This window comes from Sebastes umbrosus, chromosome 5 (assembly GCF_015220745.1).
Source record: "Sebastes umbrosus isolate fSebUmb1 chromosome 5, fSebUmb1.pri, whole genome shotgun sequence".
Taxonomy (NCBI): Eukaryota; Metazoa; Chordata; class Actinopteri; order Perciformes; family Sebastidae; genus Sebastes; species Sebastes umbrosus.
The window spans coordinates 26,783,032-26,807,452 of NC_051273.1; the positions used below are offsets into that span (position 1 = coordinate 26,783,032).

Consider the following 24,421-nt stretch of genomic DNA (forward strand, 5'->3'; position numbering starts at 1 on the left):
ATAGCATGTTGAAAAAAAATCATAGTATAGTATGTCAAAAAAATTAAATAAAGTGATAATAAAGTATGCCGAAAAAGTCATAGAATAGTATGTTAAAAAAATTAAAAAGTCATAGTATAGTATGTTAAAAAAAAAAAAAAAAAAGTCATAGTATAGTATGTTGAAAACATTAAAAAAGTCTTAGTATAGTATGTTGAAAACATTAAAAAAATCTTAGTATAGTATGTAAAAACCTTTTTAAAAAGTCATAGTATAGTATGTTAAAAAAAAGTCAGCATATTTTGAAAAAAAGTCTATTATTAAGAATATTATTTGTAAAGACATGCTGAATTTTCTGAAAGTTCAATGTATTGAGGTGTAAGAAGACGTCTAAAATTCAGGACAAATTAAACCAAAACTAGAAGTAAGCATTTGTCATTTGATGTAACTGGTCCTTTAAAAATTAGGACAAGAATACTAAACCATGAGACCATAGCTTAAGTGCAAGAGTTTGTTTTTATTATTATTAACCGTTGACACAATCAGCAGAGAAACAAGGCAGGAAGATAGACAGAAAGAGAGACACTGGAATCAGATCTTGTTGAAAGCTGCTACGTCCACACTCTGGATCTGAAACAGAGATAAAAAAGGAGACACTTTAATGTGTTTAGAGGCTATTGCAAAACTGTTTGTCAAGTTACTGAATGTTAAATCATTCAAAAAAAATGTTAAATCCTTCTGATTTTGGCAAATTGGACAATAAATATCAACCTCATTGGTCACAATGACTGTTGAATGGTTTTATTTTCCTTCAAGAGACTGGTCTGTGTGTGTGTGTGTGTGTGACCTTTCCAGAAACATTCAAATAACTGTATTGCACAGTACTTACATAGTCTTCAAACTTGGTGATTTCTTCCTCCAACAGGTCTGTTCCCACCTTGTCGTCCTCCACCACACATGCGATCTGGAGCTTCTTGATGCCATAACCAACAGCAACCAGTTTAGACGTCCCCCATAACAGGCCGTCAGCCTGCACCGAACGCACACACTCCTCCAGCTTTGCCATGTCAGTTTCATCGTCCCACTAAAAAAAAAAAAAGGCAGGAGAGGTCATACAACACAAGGTGAAAGGGGCGCACTGTCAGTATCAAGCTTTAAAAAAAAAAAAATGATATTGTGTATATATAGACATTGTATGTTGTTGGTCATTGTATATATGAATCTATTCTTTTACCTAGGTCTATGTTTTATTTCTGTCTTCCTGTAAATTGTACTTGGAACTGTGTAAGTACATTAAAAGCAAATTAAAACTGAGTCAAATTGGCTATATGTGTACACATTTTTGGCCCAATAAAGCAGATTCTGAAATGTAATTTGCTTGGTTTCATCTATAGTTTGAGGAGACATTGACTTTAGAGTAAATCCGGTCAGAACGCAGACTTACAGGTTTGACATCCAATAAGATGGAAGACTTGGCGATGAGGCCGGGCTTCTTGGCTTTCTTCGCTGCGTACTCTTTTAACCTCTGCTCTTTGAGTTTCTCGGCCTCTTCATCATCATCATCATCACTACCAAACAGGTCAATATCATCATCGTCCTCTTCCTCCTCGTCTTTAACTGGGGCGGTGGCCTTCTGCTGGACGGTAGTACCCTGAACAGAGTCAAAATAATCACATGCTTTACACAGGGGTCTGATATGATGTACGGGAGGTCAAATAAAATGAACAAGAAGGATTGATTTGATAAAAGCAGTCTGTATAAACTCACATTTGTGTAGGGCACTGAAGGAGTGGTAGCAGGGGTCACAACCGCAGGAGATTTCTCCAGAACTGACACCCGACATTCCAGTTTGGAAAGTGCAGCCCTCAAGTCATCCACCACTTAAGAAACAGGACCAGACACCATAAGTCTTACATACAAAATACACCATGGTAGTAGAGTGTTGTGTATAAAAAGGAACACTTAGGAAAATCAATATAGAAATCATCATGTATTCAAGATGAAAATCAAGCTAAGACAACGGCATTGGGTAACAGAGGTAAGACAATGAAACACCATTAATTATTTGATTAGCCTTGTACTAGGACATTATTATGTCATAAAAAGATGTGTAAAATGTAAAAAAAAAAAATTAAAGTGTCATAGAAAATTATAAAAAGTATATTTTACCATGAAGATGTTATTAAAAAAACGTCAATATAGTACGTTGTAAAATAAAATTCATAGTATAACATCGCAAAAACGTTATAAAAAGTCATAGTATAGTATGAAATAAAAAAAGGTCGCAGCCTAGTATGTCATGAAAAAAGTCATAGTATAGTAGGCCATAAAATGTTTCTTTAAAATATAATCATAGTATAGCGTGTCATAAAAAATGTCATACTATATAGTGCTATAAAAATATAAAAAGAAAATCTCAAAATTTGTTAGTATATTATGAGATCAAAAATGTCAAAAACAATATCATAGAATGTTGTATATCATATTAAATGTCAATATATTATTCCATAGAAATGTCTGAAAAAATGTCATAGTACATCATAATATGTCATAAGTAATTTTTGAAGTCATGGTATAATATGTAACAAAAAGTGTCAGAGTATAGTGCGTATTTTTAATTATAGTACATCGGGAAAAGAAATAGTATAGTATATCATAAAAAAGTCTTAGTATAGCGTGCCATAAAAAAAATCCTAATATAGTATGCCATTAAAAAACATCTTGTAAAAAAATCATAGTATAATCTGACAAAAATGTCATAAAAAAGTCATAGTATAGTATGCAATTAATAGGTCATGAAAAAGTCATAGTATGATTTGCCATAAAAATACAAATAATAAAGTAATTAGTGTGTCGGAAAATATCAGAAAAAGTCATAGTATTGTGTTGTGAGAAGTCATGCTAAAAGTCATAGTAGTATGCCGTGAAAACTGTCACAAAAATGTCATAAAAAAGTCTTAATATATAAGGTCGTAAAAAAAAATCATGTGTCATAGTATAGTGTGCCATAAAAAATATAATATAAAACGTCCTGAAAAAAAGCCATAGTAAAGTATGTCATGGAAAAAAAAAATCAATAAAAACAATCGTAGTATAGTATGTCAAAAAATGTCGTAGTATATTATGCCATAAAAATGTTTTTAAAAATGTTGTAGTATAATTATAAAATGTTATAATAATATAAATTCCCTCCAGGCATTCCTGATATATCGCGTTAACGAGAATGGTACGGACCGATGGACGGACAACCCAAAAACATAATGCCTCTGGTCACAGCCGTCACCGGCACGGAGGCATAATAATGCTTCCAAAATAAATTGCCTGTCCTAACATTAATTAACTGTAAAAACATAGTTTGGTTGATTTGGACTCCAAATAATTATGCAACAAATATTTCCTTTTCCTAACCTATGCAATGAAACAATTGTTGAGTAAACACAATGTCACAAAATAAGAACAAATGAACATCACAAGGTCCCGACGCCAGTTAATCATAACATTGAGAGAAAACTGGAAAAGCTGGAATCCACAAACAGTCATGTGAGCACTATATTTGATAGGTTACCAATGGTGGCTCTAAAGAAAACAAAATGCATTCATATTTAATTAAAGAAACAAACCCACCTTTGTGTAGGCTGTTGTTCTCCAGCTCCAGGCTCTTGATGCGAGAGATTATTTCTCCTTGATCGGCTGCACCGCTGCTGCTCTGCACAGTAAAGACACAAAGAGAGAAAGAAATCAACACAGTTTAGTAAGAGCGTCATCTGATGACCAAACCAGAATATTAGTCCTTTCATCACACCCAGGACTATTAAGCAGACCCCATTATGTGAACACGCAACACACAGCCAAGTGTCCATTTCAGCAGAAATACACAACCTGTAGATGGAGCCTGACAGAAATATGAGTTATAAGCAGCTACTCGGACGGGGTTCTTCAACACTCCACACAAAATATCATCCAAAAGCTAAAGCGAGCGTGCATGTCAGCGAGGTCCACTGACAGCGCGATTGGCAGCAGAGGTGCTTCCAGGGACACACAAGGCTTGGTGGCACTTACAAGTTGGGACTGTTGGCTGAGGGAAGGTTGGCCAGACCCTCTGTTACACAGTGTAGTCTTCAGCTGGAGGAAGGAGGGGATTTTAAGCATGAATAAAGGGAGGGAACTGAATGAAGTACATGCTGAATGAGTGCTACTGAGGAGTGGAAAACAGAAAGCTAACAAGCAACCAAAGACACTCTGTAGAGCTGGGAGGTAATGGAAGATAACACCCATGTCTCTGCAGAGTAAGGTTCGTATGGCATCAGCTGACCACCAAGCTTCTACTTTAACTTTAACTAAACCTATATGCAAAGCAAATTATTTCGACCTATCAGCAACAACGAAATTACATATCATTAAAATAAACAAGCTCAAATATGTCAAACAAATCATAAGCATGTACAAATTACATGCTCAAAATCATAAAAGGTGCCAATCCCTCTATGTCCCCCCTGAGGCCTTAAGCCCTGAACAGGGACTTGACTGACATCACCTGGTAAATGGTTGAGTGAGAGAGGCTGCAAAGGCTTGAAATGGTATAAATAGGAATGGGACAACACTTTGCAGCGATATATCACGTTGCCTTGACGATGCCAAAACACCTAATGTACAACTGTTGGTTTTTATTTTACGTTTGTTACTGCTTGATTTGAATGTCTTCCAGCTTCTTGTCTTATGAGACGAGAGGTAATTCAAATAATCCATTTGACTTGTTTTTGTCAAAACAGCATCATTAAGCAAAATAAAAAAAAAAAGGTTGATGAATAAACTACGTTATATACACACTTTCATTACCCTGATTTCATGTGTCTTTTTTATGTACCATCGCCTCCTGGCTTCCCGTGGAAGCCTCGTGTTTAACATCACAAAGCTATGAATTGTGGGTAATTCCCTTAGGAAAAGTCGGCAAGAGCTCATGGAAAGTGTGCATTAAGGAGTCGAAATGTCGTTGAAATGTGATTTGACAGTGGGACAGCCCTAAACCCTCATGGACTTTGCAAGAACACGCCTCCAAGTCTGTGAGTGTGGACATAGAGATTGGGCCTAACTAACTGAAAAAGGAAGGAAGTGATTTTAGAGATAACTAGAATTATCACCTCACGGGTTATATGCCTCTACCAACCAGTCAAGTTGCAGTTTACATCCATGTCTTTCTAAAGTGTCATCACTTTATCATTTTATCCTATTAGACATTTGTGTGAAATTGTCATAATTAGCATAATATACAATAATCTTCCTAAATGTTACTATTTTGTTCCTGCAATTAAGGAGACAACACATAACTCACTTAAAATAATCTTAGCAAAGCACACTATTCAATTAGAAAGGTGATTCTTTCATTCAAGTTATTTTTTTTTAACCACGTTTCATCAGATCTGATTTTCAGGCCATACAATAGTAACAAGCAGAAAAACGTTTATGCAGCTGCAGGGACGTTTTCTCTTTTCTAAGCAGGTGTTTCCAAAGGTAATGTTCAGGTCCAAATTAAGTTGGACATGTGAACATGGAGTGGTGGCAAATTAAATCCTTTCACAGCTAAAATATACAGATACTCAGTCATGTGTATAAGAGGTGTGACGCTTGGGCAGCAATGTGTCTAGCATACGGCTATGTGATAGAAATTAACACAAGATACACAAATCTGATTGTAATAACCATTCATGAAACCTCATCTTCACACCCGTCCTGTTATCCTGGACATTTTGAAGCACTGCGCTATATAGGTCAAGTGGGACCTTGATTGCTCAGGCTACATGTACAGTACTTGTAGGAATTGTGAGATAAGAGGCAGGTCCAGCACAAAACATGTACTCACTCCTGCTAGAGATTTCTGGATGTTCTCCCGGGCCCGAGCAATGTCTTGCAGAATGGTGTTAGCTCCGACATCCTGAAAGAAAACGAATGAAAGTCAACGCTGACTCATCTTTTACTTTGTAAAGATTCAATGTGCAATGTGTCTCAATGTGTGGCTTTATTGTTTAAATCTCGTACATTCGCCCTCTCCCTCATCAACCTATCACGTGGCTTTCTATGTGCAGTGTGGATAGACTGCATCAAGATTTAAAGTCTAAACAACTACAGATCTGGCAAATTCAACATAAATCTTTTTGCGCCTACAAACATTTTGGGACATGTACAGAAATTTGGTGTTTAAAAATAGATGCGTAGCAATAACAATAATAGCTATTTTGAAAAAATAATAATACCAAAATCACAAAATCAAATACCACAGTATATTTGACCGGATACCAACTAGAGTTATTATAGTGAACTAAAACTAAAACAAAAATTAGTGAACAAATATTTTGTACTGAAACTAAATAAAAACTATATCTTTTAAGAATAACAAAATTTAAACGATATTGACTGGTTAAAAAAAAAGAATAAAAATAAAATATTAATGAATATAAATTCATTTCAGTTTAATTATTTTAGCTATATCCCTCCTGAAAAAAGAATACAGCATGAATTTCCATCAACTCTCATGACATTGAACCACAGAAATTGAACGGACTTCCCATTCCAGGAGAATTTGTTCACTAAAGTAGTGTGAATATTAAACATTATGGCGATTCCTACACAGTTCTGCAACCATATATATAAATATATATATATATATATATATATATATATATATAGCTAGCTACATACTTCTGAGATATTATTGCTGGCCCTAACAAAATCAATCTAAAACTAAATATATAAAACTAAAACTCTGAAAAACTACAATGAAATAGAAAAGTCAAAACTAAAACTAATTCAAAATTTGAAACTATTATAACCTTGATACCAAGTGATAGAAGATATTCACACAATAAAGAACTTGAAGAATCAACATGAATAATGTCGACATGATGGTCAACTGGTTGGAGCGATCTTGCTACTTCAGATGGGAGGAGTGACAACTTAAAGCAGAAGATAAGCTGAGCCTCTGAGACAGCGTGGGTACCTGTGTTGGTTGTGAGGAGCCGTTCGGGCGCTCGTAGAAGCGTCTCTCTGCCTCGTCATAGCGAGGTTTGTCGAACCAGATCTTCTCCTGGGCCAGAAAGTCCACTGAACTCATGGTGCTACAGAGGAGAGAGCAAGGAGGGACAAGAGAGGGATGTATGAACAGGACACAGGAGGTCAGGGAAAAAGAAACAAATTATTAAGTATTACTACTACTTATAATATTTATACTTAAAATCACCTGATATGTGATCAATATTCACAATGATTTAATAGCTGTGAAATATTTAACTTTTCATACTAAAAAAGGCTTATTGTATTATTTTATCTACACTTCCCACAAACAGACCATCCCAACACAACCATACAAAAGAAACTTTAAATGAAGTTAAGTTGGCAAAACGCAACAACGGCTCATACAAACAACATTCAGAACAGTTTCAAACAGACCACAAGGAATAAAGAATGAACGAACCAAAATTAATGAAAAAAACGAGATGTAAAAAGAAAAAACGTTCACGTATTAAAAACAAAATAAAAAGGGAAACCCATGAATACATAAAGAAAAACAATGAAAGATAAAACAGAAACATCTGGAGCGACTCCATTCTCCCGGTTTGGTCATACTTGTCCCCCAGTGGGGCGGTGGAGGCAACTGATGGTGCTTCTGGCCTCCGACCCTTCTTCACCACCACAGCTTCACTCCTATTGTAGCCATGGAAACGGCTCTCTGCAGCATCATACCGCCACTTGTCCAGCCACACCCGCTCGCTGTCTGGGTGATTGAAGTAGCAGACTCCGGCCCCTATCGCTTCTTCCTTTTCTGGGACCTCAGCTGGCTCCTCTTCCTCCTGAATAGGGAGCAGAGCGTGGAAGACTTCTGCTTTACTGTGCGGGACCACCCGTCTTTCCTCCACCGCCACTTCCTCATCTTCTTCTTCTTCCTCCTCTTCTACAAGGCTTTGAGGGTGGTCGCTACTTCTGGAAGTGGAGGCGCAGCTGGACCGTTTGGAGGAATTGTTACCGTACAGATTCTGGTAGAAGGCCGCTTCGGCGCGGTCATACAGCGGCTTCTCCAGCCACACGTCTCTAAGCAGCTCCACCGGGATGCGGGGCAGTCCGTTAATCGACTGCCGATTGGTTGGTGTGACAGCTGCTTGTTGGACGACAGGAGTTGCGGGTGTCGGGGTTAGAGACTGGTACCCTTCATCAGGTGTTCTAGGTGCAATGGAGCGGTTTGGTGGGGATGGGAGGTCCAGAGAGTTTGGAATTGGCGGCTGCACGGATTCTTCAACATAGCGGCGTTCTGCTTGGTCAAAGGTGGTCTTGTTCACCCACACGGCCTGGACGACATGGTGGCAGGCCACCTGGTCACCATGGCGGCACGCCACCTGGTCGCCATGGTGGCACACCAGTCCCGAGGAAGATGGAGTGGATGGAGAGTTTGAGTGTTTCCCAGGGGCTGGAGGTGACCGGTTTGACTTGGTGGTCCCATTGGAGGAGCTCGCCAACCAGCACTGGTAGAGGCTCTCGGCTCGCTCGTAGGTGCTGCGCTCAAACCACACATTAGCACACTCAGACTGCAGGCCAATCAGCCCAGCTGGGGGGTCAGGTGGTGGCTGGCTGGTCCTTTTGTCTGGCTTCTCTTCATGCTTGGTCTTACTTTCAACCTTCCCCTCGGAGCGACTCTCGGGATTGGATGAACGTTTCTTGCGGCGGCGGCTTTTCCCACTGCGCTTTCCATCTCCGTTCAAGCTGCCGCTCTCTGGGGACGATGACGCCGTCTCTCCATTTCTTTGACCCGATTCAGCCTTGTTCCTACACCCCAGTGCTGCCTTCGCAGACTGGTCCACCGAATCATGCTCCGACTGATCCAGTGCAGAGCACTGGGGGATCTTCTTAGACATCATCTTTGATCCGTTGCAGCGGAAATAAAAGAGAATAACAGGTACAGACTTTTGGATTAGTTAGAGAGACGCAGGAAGGTTTAGAGACACAAAGGGACTGATCTATTAGACTCATGGCAACAAATGAATCAGTGTCAAACACTGATTAATTTGTTATAGACATTACATTTTCTTTGTTATAGAGCTGTATGCACAAAACAGAGTCTACAAATCAGTCCCAGAGAAAGCCAAGAAGCATGCAGGAAATTAGAAGAAACCCATGCAGATGAACTAAAAATGTTTAGTGAATGGAATCTACTTGTGATTTGTCAAGAGTCAGTATCATCCATAGAGTCATGCAGAGCACACGCTGAATAAGTCCCACCAAAGCTTGGAAAGTGTCCAGCTAAGCTTGCATGTTATAAACTCAACAATATAAGTAACGGAAAATTAACACTGGCTTTCATGCTTTTGAGTCTAAATGCCGAGTGGCAGTTTTTCCTGCTACTAGGGATGTCAACGGTTAACTGTTAAGCAGTTAACCACCAAGAGCATTTTTTACTGGTTACGCATGTCTGTTTATAGGTTCTATGTTAATTTAACATGGGCGCCGAAGCTTCCTTTCGGTTAACCTATTGAGCTGTTCAGACAGGATGCACCGCAGCGAGCTCTGTAGCTGTGTTGCTCTCAGAGCAAATTAAAGCGCAGGCGGAAAAAAAAAGACAAAAGAGTAAAGAAAACGTTTCAATTCAGAATCGATGCATCATCTGATTGGCTCTTCCGATGAGCTCTTCTGATCGGCCATCATAGAAACCACCGATCAAATTATTTAGAACGAATATCAGCTGATAACGATTGGTGCGCCCCTGACCTGATTCAAAATGCGGCAATAAGCTTCAGCCAAGCCAAAACAAAATAAAATAAAAGGCAAGACATTTACAAATCATACATTCAAATTGGATGGATGCATAGCGCTTTGAAATGCAGCTACAAAACTCAGTGAGTCAGTGAAGCGCCAGAGTAAAAAAGAAAGCGCCTCTTGTATTTCATGTCATTTTGCGTTTGTTTTTATTAAAAATTAAATCAGCAGTAGGGAGGATTATTATTATATATATATTATGTATATTAGCAAATATGACTAAAAAAGTTATTTTTATAAAACGGTCACTATATCCTGATCAAAGTGCCTGAGACAGGTAATCTGAAAGAAATCATGTGCCTCTGTGTCCTCCGGTGCTCCTAACGGCATCTGCAAGATTCCACAGACCGGAAGAAAACAACCAATCAGAGCTGAGCTGGAGCCTGCCTTCTATGACCCGGCTGTCAATCACTCGCAAACTCCAATCAAACGGGCAAACTGGGCAGCGCTGATCAAATATGAATCAATATTCTGTTACTGTAATGCCTATTTCTCACCTCAAATGTTTTCATAAACATCTTGTAGTGTACTGTTTAGCTGTAAAATGAGAAAGTTTGTGACCCGGCTGCCATGTTGAGATCAGTTGAGGAAATACCAAGCACCGCCCACCAGCCGGAGCACACTTTCTCATTTTACAGCTGCCTCTGTTGAATGAACAGCCAATAGGAACGCTCTCTCTCTCTGAAATGACCTGTGATTGGCCAAAGTCTTCCGTCACAGGCTAGATTCTCTAAAGCCTGAAAACAGAGCCATGAGGAGGTGCAGAAGTCTAGTTTTCTCTCAGAACACTTGAATTACAATATGCTGAAAGGTTATTATGGAAATTTTGCCCAATGATGCCAAAAACATTCTGCCTACTGCCGTGTTAAGCTATATTTAGCCAGATGTGAACATTTATTTATCATCATGCAATTTCTTTGTTTTCAGCTTATTGTATATGCTTTTAAGTGATAGAGTAGCTTTCTGCATTGCCATTATAACACTATAGCCCATGCATCGTTATTATGCTCATCCTACAAAGGCATTTACCGAATGTATATTCATTGGATGTCCCTGTATAGTTAGTAATGCAGATCATGCAGCATTATCTGTACTCACAACATACAGCTGCAGTCTGAGGATTATAAATGGCTTTTCAACATACACATAATAACAAATGTTGCATGTCTAACCAAGACTTTAGTGCTGTTTTCCCATAACTCTTATGTAAATTGTTCTTAGTAAAAAGGCACAAGGCTTGACAAATGTTGACACAGTGACATGAGAGCATGCAAAAAAAGAAAAGGGTGTACAAGTCTAAGGCAATATATTAAATAAAAAAAAGAGATCACTGACATTGATGGATCTGTGAAAAATACTAAGATGTTCATGCAAGCAGACTAATTAATTCAGTAGGTATTGAGGTTTTGCTCTGCAAACAAATCACACATTGCACAAGCCATGCCCTTTTTATGACGTTACATTATTCTGTTGCAATACAGGAAATGCACTCCCTTAATGTTTCATGAAAACATGTAGATGTTAGAAATATTAATATTGATGAACACTAATAGACCACTGAAATGGATTTGGGTTTTGGGAAGGCATTTCCTGCTTAATGTCTATTAGAAAATCATATTCAAGCTCTTAACTCACCTTCCTGGGTAAAGGTGTTGAGCTTAAACTAGTATTCAAAGTCAAATGCTCAACACGTTCTTTTCATCCAGTTAACCGCAAGCCATTGAAAAAGAAATTTAACAATCACCACCTTGTGAAACAATGGAACTGGTACAAAGGGTCTAACTATGGATACAACCAAACTCAAAACCATGTAAATGTCAATGTTATCAGGGATACTCACTTGTCAAATTCTGAATGCAAGATGAGAGGAAAGAAGCTACGTGTTAAAAGATTTCTCTAAATAAATACCATGAAACTCTGCAGTCTTACAGATTTCACAAGGTTACCCCTTTAGTCTTACTTGCACTATTATTTGTTAAAATCAAAGAGTCGGATATTAAGCAAGAACTTCAAGCAACAATTTGGATGCATCCCAAAGCTTTCCCCCTCTCTTTAAATGGAAAGCACTAGGGACAGTTCATTTTCCTCACTTTCATCAAAAAAAGAGCAGTCACATCAAAACCCTTCAATCCAATTAATCACATTAGTGATGATGTTACAACTTAGAAAACTGCCCTATGTGCTGGATTGTTCAGCCACATTTGATCATTTTTGTGTTGTCTAAAATGTTAGCTTTTAGGATGCACCCCTTAGATGCAGCTCTAATGACACAGCCATTTATTTAAAGGGTAAGGCTGGAGATATTTCCATATTTATCTTGTTCTCAACAAATCCCTTAAAAACATCAAAACCAACAATGCGATGGTTGCATCTCTTAATACTTTCTGACTTCTCTTCAGCATCTGTGGCACTCTGCTCTAAATCTATTTGTTCATACTGAGATCTTAAAAAAGGGTTCACGAATACATACTCTCATTTTAATATTAAATTTCCTATAATAGCTGCTCAATGTAGTTTTTAGCAAACGTCACTCAAACAGTGGGCTATTTTAAGCATCACTTGGTGCTCTAGTGAGTATTTCTGGCAGCAGCACGGTGTATGTGAGATTGACTCAAAATAAACTACAGTGCCCGTGTTAATCTGAAGGAACATGTCCCCCAGTGCAACGATGTGGCTCATTGATGTTTTTAATAGTTTACGGACAACAATGGAGCTCTGCGGCACAGATACGATATATATCAGGCTTTGGATACACAGACAATACTTTTAGATAGGGTCAATTCAGTGTTAGTTTTGGTCTTTAAATGGGGTTGATGATAACAAATAAATAAAAATATTCATAGCCTGAGCTTCACCCTTTAAAGGTCCCATATTATGCTCATTGTCAGGTTCATACTTTTATTTTGTGTTTCTACTAGATCATGTTTACATGCTGTAATGTTAAAAAAAACTTTATTTTCCTCATACTGTCAGCCTGAATATGCCTGTATTTACCCTCTGTCTGAAACGCTCCGTTTTAGTGCATTTTGACAGAATTGCAACAGAATTGCGTTGCTCGGCAACAGCTTGGGTCCATGTGTACTTCCTGTCAGCTCATGACATTCACATACACTGCAACCAGGAATAAACTGGGACACATTTAGACTGTTTATGTTTTAAATTGTGTCAAGGGTCTAAATATTGTATATTTGTGACATCACGAATGGGCAGAAATCCTGACAGCTTGTTTCAAATGCAGAGTTTCTGAATACGGGCTGTGTGTATTTCCCTGTGGATTGAGCGTTTTGATACTTTCACAGTATTTATATAGGACTTAAGCTTACTTTATAATAAAAAAAAAACATGAAAATCTCACTTTTTTTTATAATATGGGACCTTTAAATGTTCACTTGTTTCATTGTGCACATCAGATCACATCCCCATGATGTCATGATTAGGTTGAAGTCACCTCAAATAACCTCTCAGATGCAGCACAACACAAGTAGAGAACAGTGAAATACAGTGATGTGCTCAATGACACTTAGCAAGGAAAATGCTTAACTTACCATCATACCCCTTAATCATTCTGTATTTCAGAGTTTAAACACAATACCCACACACACAGCCTCAACAGCACTAAGAAATCATCAAATCTGAAAATAACAGCTTAGATTCATTGAGGAAACAGGTCCTCTTTAAAAGACATTACACCCCTGAAAACACTTCAACTTCAAGCTTGGTAATGTGTACATGTCATGAAGAAAAGCCTGTCGTGCAGGATGTTGAACAATGAAGGCAGATCAAAGCCTCCACAGAGCAACAGAGCTGTCAGCATCAGAAGGTGTGCCCTGCTAACCTGCTAACCTCAACATTAGCTCTCATCTGGTAGATAGCTCGGGTGCTTCACTGTCCTTAGGTGGGAACCATCAACAATGCTTTAATATGTGACACTAAAGCATGAGTTTGTCAGTAAGACTCTTATATATGATGTCAATGTAGAACAGCGGCCACTGAAGCCGGCGTGCAGCGTTAGCACCACGGTTAGCCGTGTGCTAGCAGGGAGCTCGCCTCGGCTAACACGCGCAGACTGCCTGCTGCCTGTGAACAGCTGAATATTCATTCATTCACAACGTTATTCCCCTGACTGAAACCCCCGCTGTCAGTCAGCGTCAACGATACTTACTGCTTTGTTTCGTTGTCTTGTCGGTGTGAGAGCAGGCCGGTGGACAAAACGCGTGTTTCTCCAGCCAGAGGAGGAAGAGGAGGAGGAGGAGGAGGAGGAGGAAGAGGAGGAGGAAGAGGAGGAGGAAGCAAGAAGCGGTGATTGTGTGACCTTAGAGGATGGGGGAGGGGGGGAGTTATGAATCATTAATGTATCCTGATGTTAAATCTCATGTATTGTTGACACTCAGATTATTATTAACTATAATTATTATTATTACTACAGTGGATTATTTTACATAATTTAGGCAAAAATAGGATTTAAATTGAGTTTAAAGGATCACTTTCTTTATTTCAACCTTTGTCCTAGTGTGGCAAGTCTTAACTGTTTATGACACGTCATGTGTGGTTGTAAAACTTTACTTATTTTCCCTAATCTTAAACCTGGTAATCCAATGGAAAGAAAGAAGTACTCTGATTTTTTCCTTAGAGGGACTGTTTGTAAAAATCAAAAATGCTTGTTAACAGCGACACCTGTGGCCGTTAAGTCAACGAAAGTCAGCGTCGGGCTCGAGCTTGCTCGCTCTACATAGACATGAACGAGCATCGCTCAAAACAGTGAGGCGACACACGTCAGCTAAAACCACAATATCACTCTATATTTCAGCTGCTTCGCAGTAATGTTAGCTGACCAGACGAAGGTCTGTCCATGAATCACTGCTGATCCTAGTGTTGGCTTTTCCTGCTTCAGACTCCCGACCGCAGTGGGATGGAAACACCGGCACCCAGTCGGAGACGATAACGTTTCTCGCTGCGGAGCCCCGTCACTTCACAAGACACGGGAAACCTCTGTTGGTCTGGAGGAGTTGCAGCAGTTATTTCTGCACAAACGTCCACTGTACATTCACTAGATATTCTCAGAGCTACGAAGTCTTCTGCAGTGTGTAGTGTGCGCACATGCACGTGAGGTGGAGCGAGCTGAGTGAAGGCAAGCAGGCAGAGGAGCAGAGTACAGCAGAGGAGCAGAGACTCCGGCCCTGGAGACCAAAGCTACGGTCTCCCCCACGTCCTCCGACCGCGGCCAACACTGTTTTGCAAGACGGGCTTCACTAGATATAACTTTGCGGTTTTGGTGTTTCTGTGTAGTTTGTGTTGGAGTCTGAGTCTGAACAGCATAGCCACACGCGAGCATATGCAAGCGCGCATATGCATATGTGAGCGGCCAACAATCGACCAACAATCCAAAACCCCAAAATATCAAATATATGAATAAAACATAGAAAAGCAGAAAATCCATACCACTGAGAAGCTAGAACCAGCAAATATTGATTTGTTTTGTTTCCTTTTTGCTTGAAAATGACTTAATCGATTATCATAATGGTTGCACATCCATCCATCCATTACACCGGTAGTACAAAAATGAGGCACTGCACAGAGGATGCTGGTTCACAGGACACTTTATGAAAACCCACCGTACACACTTGGCATCATGGATCATGAATATTTTTCTCAACATTGTGTTGTACACAAAGCCAGCTACTAGATGTTAAATACACCTGGGACAGAAACTATCAGCAGCTGCACAACCAGTCATTCTTTAATTATCCAAAATGTATCTTTTATGCTTCATTTGGCCAAATATTATTAAATAGTATTTTTTAATATAATTAAATACATCCACACATTTTACTTCCATTCTGTACTCCACCATGTTACATGCACATAATAACCCAATCATGGCTAGTAAGGCAATACTATACAAGTTGCTTCCTGGACTGATAATGCTAGAATATTGTCTGTCTACATTACTCTATGACATGGCCCTCAATAAATGTGACTAAAATAAAGATACTGTGCATCTAATTGTGATTACGATATCCACAACTATGGGAGTAATCAAATTTAGGTTACACCTTACTTGCATTAGAGACTGGATTATTGGTGTGCATGTAAAAGTAGCCATTCTCTCAGAAATCACAAGGTCATGATCAAATAATTTACTTGTCGGTGTTAAGATTTAGCCAACATTTCCTTTTTGCTCGCAACAAATCCCTCGGGTCAAAGGCATGAAAAAGAACTAGTATGAACAGCACTTGTTTAAGGGAGAATAACAGGGAGAAAATTAAATAAAAAAAAGTGACAAGTCCTGCTTTGTCTTTGTGTTCCATGGTGAAGTTGAGCCAAAAAGTCAGTTTGTTGTAAGGCTTGAGTTAAGTCCGTTGAGTAGTTATTAAAGGCAAAAAAGCAGCTGTCATTTCCTGGATCCCGCTGCTGACTTTCGGCCGAGCTCCCTGGCTCTCTCGGTGGCAGATTCCACGGCGCTCATGGTGGACGCCCTCACACCGCCCTGCTCCAGGGTGTGAAGCCCGTAGATGGTTGTTCCACCTGGGGTGCAGACCTCAGAGCGGAGCTGAGCTGGATGCTTCCCGGACTCGCGTAACAATCTACCAGCACCCTGCAACAGATGGAAGAGAGACTAAATTAATGATGGTGGTTTCAAATATTGTGCTGGCAAAACATTAAACACAGTATTTTTAGAAATACTAAAGAGACAGTGTGTTTAGGATTTCAGGGGATCTATTAACAGAAATGGAATAATATTCAAACTATGTTTATCATTAGTGTAGAATCACCTGGAACTAAACCTGAAGGCCACCGTAGTTCTCCGACATGCTTGTGAAACTGCGGTAACGTGAGCCGCAGAGTGCAAAATCGTGGTACGGCCAGCCGCCGTCAGTAGTGTTATTATGGTAAGGATGGTTTCTGAGCGAAGCGAACGGCGTTACCACGGTTTTGCAGTTGACGGCTCACATTACCTCAATCTTGGAAAGGGAGGAGTGAGTGGAGGGGTACTCACTGGTTGTAATCTGCAACCAAACAACTAAATACCGCCAAATCCTACACACTGTCCCTTAAAAACAGTGAAACAAAAGCACACACACAGTAAAACTGACCAGAACAGTTTGAGATGCGATGCTGTGTGCCAGAGCACTTGGCATTCCCATTTTAACAGCTCCATCTGCCAGCGCTTCAGCAAACAGATACACCTGCAGAGAGGGATCACATGCATCAGAATCAAAAGGTGCACAAAGTGCATACAATTTTTTTTAAATCACACGTGTTGATGACTTTGTATTACTGCAAGGTAAACAATATATTAAGTATCATATAAGGTTGTAACATCTGACTGTGCTTTTCTGACCTTTCTTAGATTTGAAAGTTACTTCAGATAGGTCATTCATCCCAGGGACCATCATTGTTAATACCATTCATACAGGAGAGAAATATGCACATGTAAAGAGCTGATATTTTGTAATTTTCACTGAGGATTTGATGTGGACCAATAGACACAGCAAAGAGCTTTCCCTTTTGATTGGCTAGTATCAAGTTTTATAGCTATTATTTTATTATTTAGGTCTTTTTTTATTTTGTCTTCGAGTCTGTGTACTCTGTGTACTGTGTTTATCAAGTACAAGTCTCAGTAAAACACTGAAATGAAGAATATGGTTTACAAGATTTTGTTCCAACTATGTACATGCTTGGATTTAGTTGCATAAGAAGAAATAGGCAGAGCCGGTCTGCCTTTCATTATGGAGTTCAGAGTCCGAATTTTTCTTTCCAAGCCATGTTAATATTCTGTGGTAATGTAATGCAAACTTAGCTAACGGTGTTAACAGTGGAAACAATAGCAACACTGCTGACAGCTAACAGTGTTAACCTGGGTGTGGGAACCGGAGGATGGGTGCTACTCTCCTGCGACGGCGCCATCGGTTGGGACGGCGTTACCAGCTGTAACCGCTCTATGGGTACGCTCACATGCATGAACATGCACTGAAAGCCTGCGCGGCCGGCCCGGCTATGTCAACAAAGCACGGAGAAGCTCGGATTACAACACACACACAGAGGGAGAGCAACTTCATTCATTCTCTGCTCAGGTAGACATCACTCCTCTATATCTTTACATAGCTAATAGTGGTTTGCTGCTATATTAATGCTCTGGATATCATATAGAGCACCTTTAACAATAATTTACAATGACAACGTTTTTTCATGTCTCCACAAGTTGATTTTCATGTTGTAGTGAAATGAGTTCATACCTGTAAAAGGTAGGAAAACAGAAATCTAAAACAGTACAACATCTTACATTATAAAAAAAGGTTAGTAGAATTACAGGTTTCACTATTTTCCGGCTCGAGTCTCATCATCAATCAACATTAACTTCTTTGTTTTGAGGTAGTGTTAATACAACAGTCTGCAAACAGTTACAAACACCTCCCTCTAAACAAACCATACAATCCGGGGACACTCACAAAAGCGACTCCACTCCCGCTCAGTCCAGTGTGGATGTCGATCCAGGCCTCAGGTCCCTCCTCCACCAAACCACAGAGGTGCAACAAGGAGCGAAGCAGAGCTCCATCCTCCTGTTTCGCATGGGATCCCCGTGCAAACAGGAGAGCCCCTTCCTGAACCAAACATGGGAGATTTGGCATCAGCCTGATGGCGACTGAATTCTCTGGGAGGAGCTTGTAATTGAAGGAGAGAGATAAAAAAAAGAATATTACTTTTTTAGATCACCACAAAAAACACCATTTAGTTTGAAAAATCCTTACTTATGGGCTCTCACCTCTTCCAGTGTTGCCAGCGTTACTCCTGCTGCAACAGACACGATAATGTGTCGGTCAGTGACGTGTATTGAGATCTCATTGAGAACTAGCGGAACCAGGTGAGGTTTGACTGCTACAAAAACCACATCTGACCCAGAGACCACCTCAATGTTAGAGTGGGTGACGGCAATCCCGAGCTCCTGAAAGCCAATGGAAGGGATGTTATATTGACCCACATGTCTACTTGCATGCAGAAAGACTCACATAAAATCAATCCATGCCCACAGGTAAAGAAGAGTAAACAGTGCACCTTCTTTTATTTGACAAGGCAAATAAAACACAGCATACAGACAGGACCACTACACAGAGGCAGGTGTTAGGTTAGACCATTTGTGCATCACATTCTTAATTTGACATTAACCTCTTTGAAGGCACTGGTGCCCTCGGACGACTTTACTGCCTTGCCATGCTAGCATGTCAGGAAGAATGCTAAATAAAGCTCCAAAGTTACGCTAAATTTTGGCGAGGGAAAACTGGCATGGTGACTTTCAAAGGGGCCCCTTGATATCTGACCTCAAGATATGTGAATGTAAATGGGTTCTATGGGTACCCACAAGTCTCCCCTTTACAGACATGCCCACTTTATGATAATCAATTGCAGTTTGGGGCATACATACAGTATAAATGTGTTAATTTCATCTATTCTAAATGAATGAATGAATATTTCTGCATACTGAGGTCCCTAAACAGTCTTGGAATTACATAAATTGGGTATCACTGTAAAGCTGAGACTCTTGTGGACCCAATGAGCCCAACTTTATTCGTATGTGATGTTAGTCCCCATAGTAGCCATTTCATTATAGTGAGACCATTTTTTGAAATTTGACCTCACTGTATAAAATGACCTGTGGTGACCTCTAGGATAATCACAGCTTCATGAATCTTTACAACCACAAACTAAAGACCTAGGGCATTCAGAGGATGGGTGGCTTTAACAGCTATATTGACAATAAGGGGCAGTTGAGCAGTTTCCAGAACAGAAGTGCTCGCCATCCAATCGCCGACTAATGCAATTCTTGCAGAAATCTCCAAATGTCAAAAGTTTTTTAAACCAAATCACAGCATGGCTTTTTCTATGGTGTTCCTCAAGGTCTTAATGTCTTAAAGTGGGATTTTGGAGGGATTATTGATCATTTTTATTAATTCTCGAGTGGTAAAAAAAAAATGGTTAAATTTAGCATCAAATCTGTGTAACAAATGGTGTCAAACCCAAAATTGCTGCAACTATTCATGAGACATAAGTGAGCATGGGGATGGCCATCACAAACTTATATCATCATGTTCTATGCTACACTTTCATAATTTATTTTTAATTGCTTAATTATTGGATGACAGTTTGTTTAACATTATGTTCTATTGATTCATGCACGCAAGTATCTAATTCGAGAACACCTGCAGGACTCAACTGCAACGGAACAAGGTCAGCATTAAAATGGATTGGTTTGCAGGAAAACCATCCATTCACAAGGAACCTGATCTTACAAACAGTAACCATGATCCTGACTGTGACTGCTCACTGCCCTGCAATCCAACCCATACTACTGAGAACTGGCAGAAAAGTAAAGAAGAAGGTGATAAAAGTACCTGAAAGCGCCCCAGGTTCCTGGAGGATGGTGCGCTCACTTTGACGTTTACGGGAAGAACACTTCCTTTAATGGGAACACACAAGAGACTGTTAACTCCTTTATTTAGAACATCTCTCTGTTTGCTCTGTTTCAACGACTCTCATGACTCACCAGACAAGATGCCCTTTGCGATGCCGAAGGCCATGTTCCCTGCACCGATAAAACCAATCTTCAGCTGCGAGTCCATCTCAGGGTCCATTTTGATCTTAAGGAAAGAAGAAAAACAGATTTGAGTGGAAACATCAACATCATAGTTTAACAATTACGTGAAAACTAAGGGTGTGAATCACAGGACAGGACAACCTACGGCACAACACCATCATGACACGTTTCCCACATTGACAATGGTATCACACAATATCACACATACATTAGGATTCTGTTATAGATGATAATACTGCAAGAAAATGAAAGCTGCAAGGATTAGTCAATTAATTGATTAGTTCATGGACAGAAAAAATGATACGGCAACTATTTTGATAATCATTTTAGATATTTTTCAAGCAAATATGCTAAAAAAAAATTCACCGTGAGGAGTTGATGCTTTTATTCGTCCTTTGTGACAGTAAACTGTTATCTTTGGGTTTTGGACTGTTGGTCAAATGAAACAAGCAATTTGAATAAATCACCTCGGCAGGACGAAAATTACAGCCCACATTTTTCACTGTTTTCTGTCATTTTATAGACAAAACGATAAATCGAGATAATAATCATCAGATTAATCGACATTGAACCCCCCCACCCCTCCGTCTGTAAATCACATTTCTCTCTTGATCTTGTAACCTGATGATGTTTCAGAAACCAGGTTACTGCTACGAGTCGGGAGCACTGGGATATCTGAAATGCATCTACAGTAAACAAAGAGAGGGCTTCACAGTATCGGTATCTGTCAACTGACAGAACATTTATCAGTAACTATTTTGACAGTCAGTTATTTGTTACACTAAAATCCCAAACATTTGTTCCAGCTCGTCAAATGTGAGAATTTGATGCTTTTCTCTGTTTTTATGATTGTAAATTGATTATCTTTGGGTTTTCAACTGTTGCTTGTTGAAGAGGTCACACATTCATTTTTCACCATTTTCCACTTAAAAGAAAACAATTGATCGACGAAACGATAGCGCTGAAAATGCCACAGTCGTATAGATGTGTCAAGAAAACGTACATAGGCTTTTTTACCAGAGTAGTGTACGGCTATATGTTGCTGAAGCAATTATCTTCCACACCCCTTCTTGAGACTAACTACATTCAGTTGCCAGTTTAGTAAGTCCGAGGTAAAACTCATGCAGTTTAACACCACAGACCTGCAATAAATCCTACCTTCATGAACGTGATCAATATCAGTTTTTGTTGAAATGGCGTGGATTCAACTTTATGGTCATTTTTGGAGGCTGTAGATTATGAATTCTCTCATTTCTTTGGAAGATTTTACAATATTTTATTCAAGCATTTTGATTGTTAAGTAATGTAGAATGTATACTGTGTTTTGTTGTGAATTTCTACGTGTTTGTCGATAAGACTACCTGTTGAAATAAAATGATAGAGCAAAAGTTGTATTGTAAGCGTTTAATATTTAGTCTATCCTTATTGATATAAATAAGGTGGACAGAATATTAGAAACATTAAAAGGGACTGTTTGTAACATGTTACACGTATAAATCACCCGGGTCGATATGCGCGTGTGGCTACGCTGTTCAGACTCACACTCCAACACAAACTACACGGAAGCACCAAAACCGCAAAGTTATATCTAGTGAAGCCTGTCTTGCAAAACAGTGTTGGCCGCGGTCGGAGACCGTAGCTTTGGTCTCCAGGGCCGGAGTCTCTGCTCCTCTGTCTGCCTGCTTGCCTTCACTCAGCTCGCTCCACCTCACGTTCATGCGCGCACACTACACACTGCAGAAGAGTTAGTAGCTCTGAGAATATCTAGTGAATGTACAGTGGACGTTTGTGCAGAAATAAATGCTGCAGCTCCTCCAGACCAACAGAGGTTTCTGTGTTTTGTGAAGTAACAGGGCTCCGCAGCGAGAAACGTTATCGTCTCCGATCGGGTGCCAGTATCTCCCCTGTTCCCCCCGGTCACAGTCGGGAGGCTGAAGCAGGAAAAGCCAACACTAGGATCAGCAGTGATTCATGGAGAGTCCTTCATCTGGTCAGCTAACATTACTGCCAAGCAGCTGAAATATAGAGTGATATTGTGGTTTTAGCTGACGTGTGTCGCCTCACTGTTTTGAGCGATGCTCGTTCATGTCTATGTAGAGCGAGCACAAGCGCAAGCCCGACGCTGACTTTCGTTGACTTAACGGCCACAGGTGTCGCTGTTAACAAGCATTTCTGAATCTTACAAACAGTCCCTTTAAAAATGACCATAAATGTGAATCAACACCTCTCTAAAACATGATAACACAGTCATGATGGGAGGATTTCTTGCAGGACTTTTGCATTTGACTGCATTAGTTTTAGTTTAGGTGCACCTTGTAAATGAGTGTATATATCCGAGAACAACCCAGAGACATATTCACATGATGGATGCATGCATTTAGACAACACATGGGAGAAATGAAATAAATCACGGTTATGATCTAATGACAAAGACTACATCGCATCCACGGTACCACCCCTACAATTAACCCCAGGGTCTGGGCTGAACTGTCCGGGCAGGGCTGCTGAGGCCAGGGCAGCATCGATGCTTCTCCGTCCGAGTCCTCTGTCACTTCATCATGTCTGTCAGAGTTGACCCCAGCTCCGACCAGCGGGTGTCTGGACTCCATGATGGCTACCATCGTCTTCTCATAGCGCCACCAGCCCTGTATCTTGGTCGGAGCCGGAGCATCGGGCTCTCTCTTGCACTTGTAATACGCACTTTTGAGAAGTTTCCAGCGGAACTTTAGCTGGTCCACAGACCTGTGATACCCAGCCGCTGTCATCCTCCTGTGGGCCACTTTAAACAGTTTGTTATTCCTCACTTTCCTCCCGTCCAGGCACTTCTTCATGTCCAGCTCCTTGAGGATGTCCAGGAACAACTCTGTCTCCTTCACGTCCCAGTTCTGCTTCTTGATGCCGGAGTCCTCCATTGTTATGGCAACGTTAGCCTAGCAACGTTAGCCTAGCAACGTAGCCTAGCAACGTTAGCCTAGCTAGCTCGAATGCTAGTAAATGTTAATACAATGTCACGGCTGGGTGGCTAGTTAGCTGCTAGCATGTCTGAGGTGGCCGGGCGGAGTGGTGCTAGCTTTTAACGTGAAATGCGTGCTGATATAATGTTAAAATCCTGTAACTTTAATAACCAGGATAGCATAAACCCAGCCCTGCAGCTGCATCTAAACTAGCGACACAATAATCCAGCATTAGATTAGATTAGAAATACAAAACACGTGTTACTTGTTGACTGGACAACCATAAAGTAACACGGAGTGACATAAACACCATGTGTCAGGCGACGCTGTGAGTATCACCGGCTAACGCTTGAGGGAGGATATTCATTCACCTGCTTGTTTCTCAGATTTGCTGACGTCCGACGTTAAGTAAAGATCAAAGTGTAGTTTAATTTAAACTGTGTGTGAGGTCGGAAACACCCGGTACAACCAGCTGCACCTCTCAACACCAGCTGAGCTGCAGTATGAACTAGTGATGTGTCGGTCGCGAACGAGCCGGATCTAAGAGCCGGCTCTTTTAAGTGAACGATAATGGTACGTGTCCACAGCCTCCGTGATTTCCACGCTCACCATTCATTGTCTATGTAAGCAGCCGTGCAATGCATTCTGGTAGCGTGGCGGCGTGATACGAGAAATGGAGCATCACGACTCCCGTTCCTCATTTGCATGAAGTTGAGGGCTCGTCTACTTTATGCAAATCACGGGCGTCCGACGCGACTCGCCGCCTCTCGAAACTCCCGAGAATCTTTTAAAATAAACGTTGTCGATCCAAAATAAAGACAGATTCAGCAACAGCACGGATTATTTCTTGCCTCAAATGTTTTCAGAAACACAATTCGGTGAACTATTTTCATGAAATAAAAGAAGAAAGTTTCCAAACGAGCCTCCATGTTGTTTCCGGTTTGAAAGCTGGGAGCAGCAGCCCACGGAGGGAAAGCCTTCGTCCAATCAGGTGGGGACAGCCTGTGTCTAGTGGCAGCCCACCAAGCGTCCAATGCTGGGAAGCGTCACGTCCCCTCTCGATAAAAAATGCCCCTGTGGACATGTACCATAAGAGCCGGCT

At 40.3% G+C, this 24,421-nt stretch overlaps 2 protein-coding genes across 14 annotated transcripts; both read right to left on the minus strand.

Annotated features, from left to right (window-relative positions):
* Positions 1-476: 476 nt before the first annotated feature.
* On the minus strand, positions 477-14,097 carry eef1db (eukaryotic translation elongation factor 1 delta b (guanine nucleotide exchange protein)). 6 transcript variants are annotated; one of them, XM_037770515.1, is made up of 12 exons: positions 13,937-14,097; positions 11,615-11,624; positions 11,410-11,468; positions 7,597-8,879; positions 6,971-7,088; positions 5,837-5,908; positions 4,039-4,101; positions 3,604-3,685; positions 1,747-1,859; positions 1,424-1,630; positions 869-1,063; positions 477-609 (listed from the first exon to the last, which is right to left on the minus strand). In XM_037770515.1, exons 4-12 carry the CDS (start codon positions 8,877-8,879, stop codon positions 571-573), a joined length of 2,172 nt encoding a protein of 723 aa, XP_037626443.1. In that variant the 5' UTR covers positions 11,410-11,468; positions 11,615-11,624; positions 13,937-14,097; the 3' UTR covers positions 477-570. The 6 variants fall into 6 exon arrangements, with proteins under 6 accessions (XP_037626443.1, XP_037626445.1, XP_037626444.1 ...); XM_037770517.1 differs by lacking the exon at positions 4,039-4,101; XM_037770516.1 differs by lacking the exon at positions 11,615-11,624 and having other exon boundaries at positions 13,937-14,066.
* Positions 14,098-15,353: 1,256 nt separating this feature from the next.
* On the minus strand, positions 15,354-23,847 carry pycr3 (pyrroline-5-carboxylate reductase 3). Of its 8 annotated transcripts, none has more exons than XM_037769860.1 (8): positions 23,691-23,824; positions 20,732-20,794; positions 20,315-20,408; positions 20,163-20,227; positions 18,539-18,718; positions 18,225-18,437; positions 16,869-16,961; positions 15,354-16,369 (listed from the first exon to the last, which is right to left on the minus strand). In XM_037769860.1, exons 3-8 carry the CDS (start codon positions 20,400-20,402, stop codon positions 16,166-16,168), a joined length of 843 nt encoding a protein of 280 aa, XP_037625788.1. In that variant the 5' UTR covers positions 20,403-20,408; positions 20,732-20,794; positions 23,691-23,824; the 3' UTR covers positions 15,354-16,165. The 8 variants fall into 8 exon arrangements, with proteins under 8 accessions (XP_037625788.1, XP_037625786.1, XP_037625784.1 ...); XM_037769858.1 differs by lacking the exon at positions 23,691-23,824 and adding an exon at positions 23,108-23,215; XM_037769856.1 differs by lacking the exon at positions 20,732-20,794 and having other exon boundaries at positions 23,691-23,847.
* Positions 23,848-24,421: the final 574 nt, after the last annotated feature.